Source organism: Borostomias antarcticus (genome assembly GCF_949987555.1).
Source record: "Borostomias antarcticus genome assembly, chromosome: 20".
NCBI lineage: Eukaryota > Metazoa > Chordata > Actinopteri > Stomiiformes > Stomiidae > Borostomias > Borostomias antarcticus.
Genome location: NC_140253.1, coordinates 4301706 through 4313330, shown reverse-complemented (window position 1 = coordinate 4313330; position 11625 = coordinate 4301706). Strand labels below are relative to the sequence as shown.

Here is an 11625-nt window from a genome sequence, read left to right as displayed (position 1 = left end):
CCGCCCCCCTTCCCAGGATGCCAAGTACCTGTTCCGTCTCTACATGGCGCTGCAGCAGTACCGAGAAGCGGCGCGCACCGCCATCATCATCGCCCGGGAGGAGCAGTCTGCGGGTACACACGCGCACACACACACACACACACGCACACACACACACACGCACACACACACATACATTTTAACCATTTATTCATGTCCACATAGAGAAAATGACATACAGGGACAGGAATACTAAAAGCTCAGTCAGTATACAATCAGAATTCATGGACCAGTGGCATGGACACACACACACACATACTCAATAGTAAACAGTCACAGACAGAGGCGCATACAAGCACACACACACACACACACACTAGGCAGAAACACACTTCTCTGACATTTGAAATACATTCTACCGAGTCACGAGTGTATAAGGTGTGTGTGTGTGTGTGTGTGTGTGTGTGTGTGTGTGTGTGTGTGTGTGTGTGTGTGTTTCAGGGAACTACCGTAACGCCCATGACGTGCTGTTCAGCATGTACACAGAACTGCAGACACAGAAGATCAAGATCCCAGCAGAGATGGCCACCAACCTAATGATCCTGCATTCCTACATCCTGGTCAAGGTCTCTATACACACACACACACACACACACACGCACACACACACACACCCCTCCCATCCTTCATTCACATTGTTATTTCTCTCTAGTTCTCCGATTCTATTGATCAATGATTGGTTCTTGCTGATTTTAGCAGTCATTGGTTATTAGTGAATCAATGATTGGTTAGTGATCAGTGATTGATTGGTTATGGTGACTAGTGATTGATTACTGATGATTTTAACAATCACTGATTGGTTATTGGTTTTGTTCATCAGTGGTTATGATTGGTTATCGATGGCTTTGTTCATCAGTGATTGGTTCTTGATGGCTTTGTTCATCAGTGATTGGTTCTTGATGGCTTTGTTCATCAGTGATTGGTTCTTGTCTTTTGGTTCCAGATCCATGTGAAGAGAGGAGATCACCTGAAGGGGGCGCGCATGCTCATCAGAGTCTCCAACAACATCAGCAGGTTCCCCTCTCGTGAGTTCTTCTCTTTCCCTCTCTCTTTCCCTCTCCTTCTCTCCCTCCCTCTCCTCTCTCTCTCTCCTCTCTCTCCTCTCTCTCCTCTCTCTCTCCTCTCTCTCCTCTCTCTCCTCTCTCTCCTCTCTCCTCTCCTCTCTCTCTCCCTCTCTCTGTTTCATACTAAAGCACAGCCGGCAGACAGATGCATGTGATGACACACCGTGTGTGTGTGTGTGTGTGTGTGTGCAGACATCGTGCCCATCCTGACGTCGGCGGTGATTGAGTGTCACCGCGCCGGCCTGAGGAACTCCGCCTTCAGCTTCGCCGCCATGCTGATGAGACCGGAGTACCGCAACCGGATCGACCCCAAATACAGGAAGAAGATAGAGGCCATGGTCCGGTGAGCTGACACACACACACACACACACACACACACACACATGTTTATTTGTTTTATCTCTGTCCTTTTTTTACACCTCATTGGTCTCCTAATAAAATCCACACCGTTGCTCTCCACCCCTCCCTCCACGCTGGTTGGTCTGTCCCGTCCTGCGCTCTCCACCCCTCCCTCCACGCTGGTTGGTCTGTCCCGTCCTGCGCTCTCCACCCCTCCCTCCACGCTGGTTGGTCTGTCCCGTCCCAGCCGGCCTGACACCACGGAGCTGGAGGAGGAGAACACGCCGTGTCCGTACTGCGGCTTCCAGCTGCCCCAGAACGAGCTGCTGTGTACCGCCTGCAAGAACAACCTGCCCTACTGCATAGCCACAGTACGCGCACACACACACACAAACACGCACACTCTCACTCACACACACACACTCTCACTCTCACTCACACACACAACACACACACACACAACACACACACGAATGCCAACGTACCCCCCCACACACACACTCTCAATCACACACATACAACACGCACACAAATACCAACGTACCTCTCCCTCACACATACACACACACACACACACACACACACACACACACCCGAAAGCAAAGGTACCTGCCCTCCTCCCCCTCACAGAGCAGCGTGTGACACGTTCAGTTACATAGTCCTTTCTTCTCTTCTCAAGTTCAAGTTCACTTTATTGTCATTGCGCACGAGCTCAGCGAAATTAAATGGCAATACTTAAAGTGCTTTCATGCGTAGCAAACAGTTTCTATATACATCCTAAACACATAACAAACAGTATTATACATGCAAAGTGCAGTGCCACATGTAAACAGATGCTGCAAACCTTTGTTTTTCAGGGGCGTCATATGCTGAAAGAGGACTGGTCCATGTGTCCTCATTGTGAATTCCCTGCTCTCTACTCACAGCTGATCTTGTGAGTAACACACACACACACACACACACATCAGTTCCGGCTATTCATTCTGTTGACATGTGCTCCATCACTCTGATATCTGTGTGTGTGTGCGCGCGCGCGTGTGTGTGCATGTGTGTTTAGGCTGTTGGAGACGGAGAATGTGTGTCCGATGTGCTCTGAGACTTTGAGTGTGAACCGGGTGAAGAAGATCTCGGACTGCTCCAGCTACCTGCAGACTGATGAGGTTGAGAACTGATACACAGAGGTACACACACTCACATACACACACATACACACACACACACTAGGAGCGACATGTACACATACACATACCTTCGTTGCACACCCTCAATGCTTGTCATTTTCAACGTTGTACTGAATGATCCATCCAATGACAGTCAGCCCCTGAATGATCCATCCAATGACAGTCAGCCCCTGAATGATCCATCCAATGACAGTCAGCCCCTGAATGATCCATGCAATGACAGTCAGCCCCTGAATGATCCATCCAATGACAGTCAGCCCCTGAATGATCCATCCAATGACAGTCAGCCCCTGAATGATCCATCCAATGACAGTCAGCCCCTGAATGATCCATCCAATGACAGTCATCCCCTGTAAGACTAATATAAGTTATGTTCTCAGATCTCGCTGTGTCGTACTGGCAGCCGTGACGTTCAACAACCACCCCTCTTTCAACTTTGGTCTCTGGATTGTCTTTAATTATTTTTTCCACTACACGTATATGTACAGCCTGAGTTAACACTTAAACATGACATTACTGTACATATTAACAAATACAATTCGTTGATGTGTTGTGTGTATATATATATATAAATATATTTTGAGAAAGTTCTTTTTCATAAATATTGAGAATTTATTCAAAATGTTTTTACTCTTTGAATGAAAATGAAATGACGTTTTGCATGGCCAGATACTGAAGCATTTCACCTCAATAAACATATGGAAACAAACTCATCACAACACCAACATTACATCATTTATTGTCAGTCGTCGTACAAATTAATGTTGATTAATAATGTGACCGTTATATTGAGTAATATGAGTCTTTAAAGAGTCCTCTTCATGTGCCATTTTCATTCTTAACTACGTCAGTCTGGATGAATGGTGGATTGAGTGAGGAGGGTACGTCTTCCTAGTTGGCATATGAGTTAAAATCGTGCTTCAAGACATTATTTTCCTCTGTTATTCTGGAACTCTGTTTAAATATGTTTGAGGAGCAGTAGATGTGTGCAGGGATGGATGAGTGGGATGAGGGAGAAGGATGAGTGGGATGAGTGAGAAGGATGAGTGGGATGAGGGAGAAGGTTGAGTGGATGATGGAGAAGGATGAGTGGGATGAGGGAGAAGGATGAGTGGATGAGGGAGAGGAATGAGGGAGAAGCCTTTCTCTGCAGCGTGCCTTAGATCCCTACAGCCGCTGAAAGTTTCTCGTATTCTTGTCAATCTGAACTAATGTGTAGATCTGATGGCCAAGCTCTTGGATGGAGAGCTCTGTGTTAGCCCACTGGCTAAGGGCAAATGCATGTTCTGCTCCCGCAGCATGGGTTCAAATCCTGTGACTGCTGAAATGTTCTCATATTCTTTGTAAATCGGAAGTAAATGTTTAAAACTGATGCAAACTCTGCTCTTGTCTTGACTTCATATGCATGATGAATAAGCCAAATACTCAAGAGCATGAGGTCTGGTAGAGGAACAAACCCGGTGGCCTGCAGGTAAGTTGCACTGCTGTCCATGCGAGGGGTTGAAGGTTTGATCCCCGGAACAAATGTGTGTTTTTAGAACTAGTCTACTTCTGTAAAGCAGCATTTGAAATACGCCTGGAGAACAGGTTCAAGTGTAAGTTACCTGGTGGCTGAGAGGTGATTACCCCTACCTCTGTGCGAGAGGTTGATGGTTTGATTCCTAGAAGTAATGTGAATTTTACATACTAGACTAGGCTACTTCTGTAAAGAAGTGGTTGAAGTTCACCTGGAGAACAAGAAGGAGTGGGAAAGAGACCCTGTAGCACTGATTTCCTTCTATCCTGTTTGATAGCTCAGTGGGCTAATGCAGTGATGTACTAAACCTGCTGTGTGTTGATGTGTGGGTTCAAATCTCGCAGTACTTACTAGTATGTCTGAATGTTATTACTATGACTAAGTTATTAGAGAATGAGGTGAAAGTATGATGGACGAGTACTAACTGTGAGTTCTGACGAGTAGCTCAGTGGACTAATGCAGTGGTCTCCCAAACCTGCTGTGTGTGTTGAGACATGGGTTCAAATCTGTCAGTACCCGTGTCTGAATGTTATTATTCTGACGTTAGTAGAGGATGAGGTGTAAGTATGATGGACGAGCGCTTGGTACTCGAGCTGTTGGATAGCACAGTGGGTTAATGCAGTGATGTACCTAACCTGCTTTGTGTTGAGATGTGGGTTCACATCTCGCGGTGTCGAAAGTTATTATTATGACGAGCTTAGAAGGGAATGAGGTATAAGTATGATGGACGAGCGCTTGTTTCCAGAGCTGTCGGATAGCTCAATGGGGTAATGCTGGTGTCGCCACCCAGTAAATGCAGGTTCCATTCCTGCAGTGCAACTTGCGCACTGCAACGTGGGTTCGATTCCCACTTGGTCTAACGTTGTCTGAGTTACCTGCAGGTGGAGATGGAGCCGGAGACGGAGCCAGTGAAGGCGGAGCCAGTGAGGGCGTCGCTGGATCCAGGATGGGTAAGTGGGGCGGGGGTTGTCCAGGCCGGTGCACCGGCAGGGACAGCCCCTGGGGGGGTGGAGAGGGAGGGGTAGAGAGGGGGCGCTGGCCCCCCAGGAAAAGGGGGGAGGAAAAGAGGGGGGTATTGGAAAGTAAGGAGAAGTTTTTATTTCAAGGCTAATAGGAGCAGCGGAGCAGCGGACAGCAGAGCAGCTAACGCTAGAAGTAACTATTCTCTGCTAACGCTAGAAGTAACTATTTAATACACCTATAGCCCTGAAATCAAAAAAGCAAAAACAAGGTCTCCTTACTTTCCAATACCCCCTCTTTTTCTCCCCCCTTTTCCTGGGGGGCCAGCGCCCCCTCTCTACCCCTCCCTCTCCACCCCCCCAGGGGCTGTCCCTGCCGGTGCACCGGCCTGGACAACCCCGCCCCACTTACCCATCCTGGATCCAGCGACGCCCTCACTGGCTCCGCCTTCACTGGCTCCGTCTCCGGCTCCATCTCCACCTGCAGGTAACTCAGACAACGTTAGACCAAGTGGGAATCGAACCCACGTTGCAGTGCGCAAGTTGCACTGCAGGAATGGAACCTGCATTTGCTGGGTGGCGACACCAGCATTACCCCATTGAGCTATCCGACAGCTCTGGAAACAAGCGCTCGTCCATCATACTTATACCTCATTCCCTTCTAAGATCGTCATAATAATAACTTTCGGACACTGCGAGATTTGAACGCACATCTCAACACAAAGCAGGTTAGGTACATCACTGCATTAACCCACTGTGCTATCCAACAGCTCGAGTACCAAGCGCTCGTCCATCATACTTACACCTCATCTTCTACTAACGTCAGAATAATAACATTCACACAGGCACTGCGAGATTCGAAACCACGTCTCAACACAGCAAGCTAGGCAAACTCCTGCATTAGCCCACTGTGCTACTCAAGACCTCTGTTAACAACTGATCGTCCATCCTACTTGCATCCGCTTCCCTATCACCATACTTATAATACCATCTTCAGGACATGCATGGTCACTGCCAGATTTGAACCCAAGTTTCAACACAGAGCAGGGTCGACACATACCAGCATTACCCCGCTGAGCTATCACAGAGGTGTGTTATCAAGTCAGTGTCCATTAAACCTAGACCTGATTCCACACTAGCAACGTTAGAACAATAACATTTCGCTCGGAGGACTGCTGGGTTTGAACCCATGCCACAATGTCACATGGGACTTTCAGCCACTGCATTATCCCATTAAGCTATCTGTGCGCTCGTAGATCAGATTGTTAATTATATTCATCCATCTCTCTAGACCAATAGCGTTTAAGGAGAAGGTCAGGAATCAAACCCTTATTACAAGGCACAGGTGGCAACTGCCAGGATTAGCCCACTGAGCTATCTGTGAACCCATGCTGAAGCAGTTCTTAATCATATTAATCCATCATTCCAGAACAATAGAGTGATAATGATAACATGGTCAAGGTAGGGATCGAACCCACATCACAACAAACGCATCACTTTGATAGACAGCGGATGTTCCCGTTGATCTACCACAAGAACTGCGAATCAATCCAAGGACTGAAACCAATACATTAGTTACAGACCTTTATATTTTTCCAAAGGCATAGCTATCGGTCAACAGTTAGTATACTGGGACTATTAGTTAGGTCATTAGTGGGAATCAAACCCCAAACTCCTATTATTTTGTTAATCATCTAAGTAGGCTGGAAAGCTAAACCGTTATGAAATTAGCACTCATGTTTCATGTCAATTATTGTCCTACAGTCATCAGTGGGGATTGAACCGTGATCTTCGGTGTGGGAAGCCTCAGCATTTACCATTAGACTAAAGAGGAATTGAACTAAGTCATAGACCAACAGTTGGGTCTTTCAAGTTGCAGACTGCTCATCTCCCAAGCTTTGCTTTAATTAGTCACTGTCGGAAGCAAGGCTATGTTCATATATCACCTATATATTCATATGAATAGAAATAGTTGTGAAACCAGTCAATGAGTCTTATTCATACAGTAAATCTATACTGTAATGGCAACTTTAAACACATTTTACTGGCCTACTGACTCTACTAATTAATTAATTATTCAAAAAAGAAACAACTAACAAGCAAGTGAATCATTTGGATCATTTGACCGGATTGAATTCACCTGGCCAGTTTGCCATCAGCCAATCAACAAGATCATTGTTATTCTCATGTGATTGTCCTCCTCCATTTTTGGCAGACCCATCCAGAAAGATTTGATCTAATGCAACAATCACCAAGAAAGAAACAGTTAGCAGATCTAGCTCTAACATTGAGCCTATGGGGAACCAAGTTCCCAAAATTGGCCATCTTTTTTTTTTAGATCTGTAACTAGCTAGAATAAGTGGATGGTTTCATCATTAGATCTGATGCATCCAGATTGGATGAAACATATTGTATAAGCAGGGTAATTCAGATGTTTGTAGGTTTCACATTAGAATGACAAAGCTTTTAGTCTGTCTCCAAGTGAGTCAATCCAGATGAAACAGATCTAATGATGAAACCATCCACTCATTGTAGCGCATTACAGATCTAAAACAGGTGGCTGATTTCAGGCACTTGGTTCCCCATAGGCTCAATGTTAGAGCTAGATCTGCTAACTGTTTCTATCTCGGTGATTGTTGCATTAGATCAAATTCATCTGGATAGGTATGAGTAAACAAGATGGCTGACTGCTGATCACTCATTGGCTGAAGCCAGTAGCCAATCAATTTGACAATAATAAAGTCAACCACGGGATATAGATTTTATTCAAAAATATTTTAAGGATGAATATGAATAAAATGTAATTCTGGTAATATATTTTTATGACTGTATTGAATATATGTCCTGTTGTTTGTAATGTGTATGTTTTAATTAATTCTTCAAATAAAAAAGCTAAAATAAAAAAAAGCTAGTGAATCATTTGGATAATTTGACCGGATTGAATTCACCTGGCCAGTTTGCCATCAGCCAATCAACAAGATCATTGACGTCATGTGATTGTCCTCTTCCATTTTTGGTAGATCCATCCAGAAAGATTTGATCTAATGTAACAATCACCTCCAACATGGCCGACTGATGACGGGCCGTGAGAACCCTCTTTAAGTGGATGGTTTCATCATTAGATCTGATGCATCCAGATTGGATGAAACTTATTGTATAAGCAGGGTAATTCAGATGTTTGTAGGTTTTACATTAGAAAGACAAAGCTTTTAGTCTTTCTCCAAGTAAGTGGGACTCAAACCCACGTTGCAATGCGCTCTAGGCACACTGCAGGAACTCGCCACCAGCCCCGTTGAGCTTCCCAGAGCTCTGGAAAGACGTGCTCGTCCATCCTACTGACACCTAATTCCCTACTAGCATACTTATAACAATAACATTAGCACATGGGTGCAGCCAGATTTGAACCCATGCCCCAACATACAAAGCAGGTTCAGCAAACATGCATTACCCTGTTGAGCTATCCCAGAGCAGTGGAATTATGCGTTCGTCCATCCTACTTACACCTGATTCCCTACTAGCATAAGTTTAAGACGAGCACTGCCAGACTTTAACTATTTTCTCAACACACACAGCAAGTTTGGCAAATGCCTGCCTTAGCTCACTGAGCTTTCCAAGAGCTATGCAAACAAAAGCTCTTGCATCCTACTTCCACCGGATTCCCTACTAGCATACTTATCATAATAACTTCAGCACATGAGTACTGACAGATTTGAGCCCAGGACTCAAAACACACCAGGCGGTTTGGCAAACTCTTGCATTAACCATTGAGCTATCTCCGAGCTCTGGACAGATATGCTCGTCCATCCTACTTATACCTGATTTCATACCAACAGATAATAATAATAACCTTCTGACAGTTGGATCACTAGAGGGAATCAAACCCCAAACTCCAGCATGGGAGCCCACAGCATTTAGCATTAGACTAAGAACGAATTAGATGATGTCAAAGGCCAATCTAAGGTTTTTCAAGTTTGGTAAGGTAGGAGTGTGGGGTTAATTTAGACAAACCTTTATTTTGTTAATCATCTAAGTAGGATGAAACTGAAGCTAATATGTTATGAAATTAACACTTTTACGTTTATCCTGAGGCTTATCGATTGTCTTACTGTCATCCGTGGGAACCTTTCACACGGAGGGAGGGCAGTTACTTTCCCCTCAGCCACTGCACCCCTTCACACTTAATGTTGTTCTCCGGGCGTATTTCAACTGCTTCTTTATTTATCTGTTTGTTTGTTTATTTATTTATTTGTACAGGAACAATGCACATCAATCAATAGTAACAACACTATAAATGAGCCAGACTTAGCCCAAATGCCTAGTTTCCATCTGTTGTCCCAGGCCAGATATTTAAAAGGCAACCTGTAAAAAAGCAAGTCAAATACAGTAGATTTATAATACATTACATTAGCCCATACAGAGGTAAAAAAACAGAATGACTCTAAAGACAATATTAAGACAGATAGACAAGAAACATACCCTGTTAGCGCCACCTGGTGTTACTATTGAAGGTTGCAGTTATAGTTATATGATCACTTTTAAGAGTGGGCACTGAATGGAATTGTAATATATACTGTATAATACCATGTAGGTAACATCTCTGTAACCATGTATCTACTCTCCTGATAGTCATGTCTCTTTTATGAAGTATTTAGCCCATGTTTAGTGCTCTGGAAATGTTCCTTAACCTTTAAACATGTTCCAGGAGCTTGCTCAATCGTCTCGTTGAGAGAGGTCAGAGAAGAATTTTGACAACTCACCTATTTCAGACCCTGGGTGAAGTTTTTTTTTTTTCTTCCCTCTGGAAAATGTAGGGATAGGACCTCCGCCCATCCCCAATCCCTTCCCTTTTTCATCCTTCCTTATTCCCTTGCTTCCTTCTTCCTACCTTCCATCACTGGTAGCAGAGGAGGGCCTATCTGATCACACCGGATGAGTTATCACCTCAAGGGACGCAGGAAGGAAAGGGTTCGTCTTTTTAGTGTTCAGTATTGGAACAAGGCCCGGGATTCCAGGACCGGTCCTCACAGCTGAGGAAATGCATGCCTATTGGTATAATCCCATATATAATTACATTCACATGTCAGCTGCGGGCCCAGGGGCCTGTTCCCACGTACGACGCCGGCCTCGACAACAATGAATCCCTCGTTCTTTCCATCCCTCCCTATGCGTTCTCTCCATCGGAAAGCTCCTTCCTTTACCAGAAGGGAAACCTTAAAACCGGTTTGATCCTGTTTCCTCCCCTCTCAGCTCCCTCTCTCCGAGCGCCAGTAACTAGTAACTGGAATTACAATATCATAACCATGCCATAGTCGGTGTGTGTGTGTGTGTGTGTGAATGAGTGTGACATGCTAAACAGTCCCCAGTGCAACTGGAACAGCCAGTGGACCCGTCCCGCCATTGTAATGGCACCCGGGTGGCGGCGATGATGTCATGTGACAGCTGTGTGGTGAGCAGGGTGTGTGTGTGTCAGAGGAGGGGACTAAGGGGTCAAGGGTCAAACTCACACGACGACACATACACTGGGTGGGTTCACAGTTACATGTTCACTCTGGATATTCTGAGCAGTGGTTAAGGGTGTGTGTACAGAACAAGATGTTCTATGGACATTATACACTCTTGTACACAGCCCTGGTGCAGTTGGTGCAGAGTGCCTGTATTACTGGAGTCACCCCGACCCTTTCTCCCTCTCGCCCGGTCTAAACGCACACTTTCACACTTACAATGTATTTTTAATTTCAATAATATTTTGTATGTTATCTTAAATATAGTAATTTATATTAACTTTCTTATGTAAAGATTGGAAACCTGCATTCTCCAGTCTAGCAAGTTCATGAGCCATCATTGATTGACAGAGGTTTTTGACAAACATTTACATCAGAATCTGAAGTCTGAAATCAGATTTCTAACAATATTGATTGGCCATTCCCATTGGCCATTAGACAGGCATTGTATATACTGTATGAAGCATATATGTTATACAGTATATTAATGAGAATAGGTTAATTCCAAAGCATGAACTTCAGAATAAATCTGGACGACTTAACAACAGTTGGAAAAACTTGAATAAAGTTTATTGACCCTCACAATCATCGATGCATACATACACGTGCAACACGGTACCGGAACAGTCTATAGTAGGGACATGATTTGAATATATAATATATATTTACACATTCCTCTATATATAACAAAATAGCAATGCTGTAGAACTCTTCAGGTTATGATACACAACACGTTTAACAACCCCACCAAAACCCACAGCTGGTGTAGATGAGGAGGGAAGCTCTTAGAGGCAGTGTCCCAGACACGTCAATCCTAGTTTTCAGCTACAAGAATGTCAATGGAGATTCTCCACAGAATGTTTTTCATTGTTGTTGTAAACTAGCTTTGATTTGTGAAGAGGCCTCCGGCTCTTAACATTTATGTCATGTGCCACTTCCAATACTTGAGCCCGAGTGCTTTTATCTGTGCTCCAAAAACATGTTTAGTTTACCCCGCCCACCCTCTCCCTTCGATGATAAAGTGCA

At 44.6% G+C, this 11625-nt stretch overlaps 1 protein-coding gene across 1 annotated transcript in view; it reads left to right on the top strand.

The window, feature by feature from the left end:
- wdr19 (WD repeat domain 19) overlaps positions 1-3092 on the top strand; it is a gene marked incomplete at its 5' end in the record, with an annotated part of 29712 nt that extends 26620 nt beyond the window's left edge. Inside the window, 8 exons of the mRNA XM_084454469.1 lie at positions 17-113; positions 481-605; positions 983-1064; positions 1296-1446; positions 1690-1813; positions 2300-2376; positions 2500-2623; positions 3004-3092. Coding sequence (XP_084310595.1) covers positions 17-113; positions 481-605; positions 983-1064; positions 1296-1446; positions 1690-1813; positions 2300-2376; positions 2500-2614 — 771 coding nt within the window. The 3' untranslated portion in view covers positions 2615-2623; positions 3004-3092. The remainder of the gene's footprint in view (positions 1-16; positions 114-480; positions 606-982; positions 1065-1295; positions 1447-1689; positions 1814-2299; positions 2377-2499; positions 2624-3003) is intronic.
- Positions 3093-11625: the final 8533 nt, after the last annotated feature.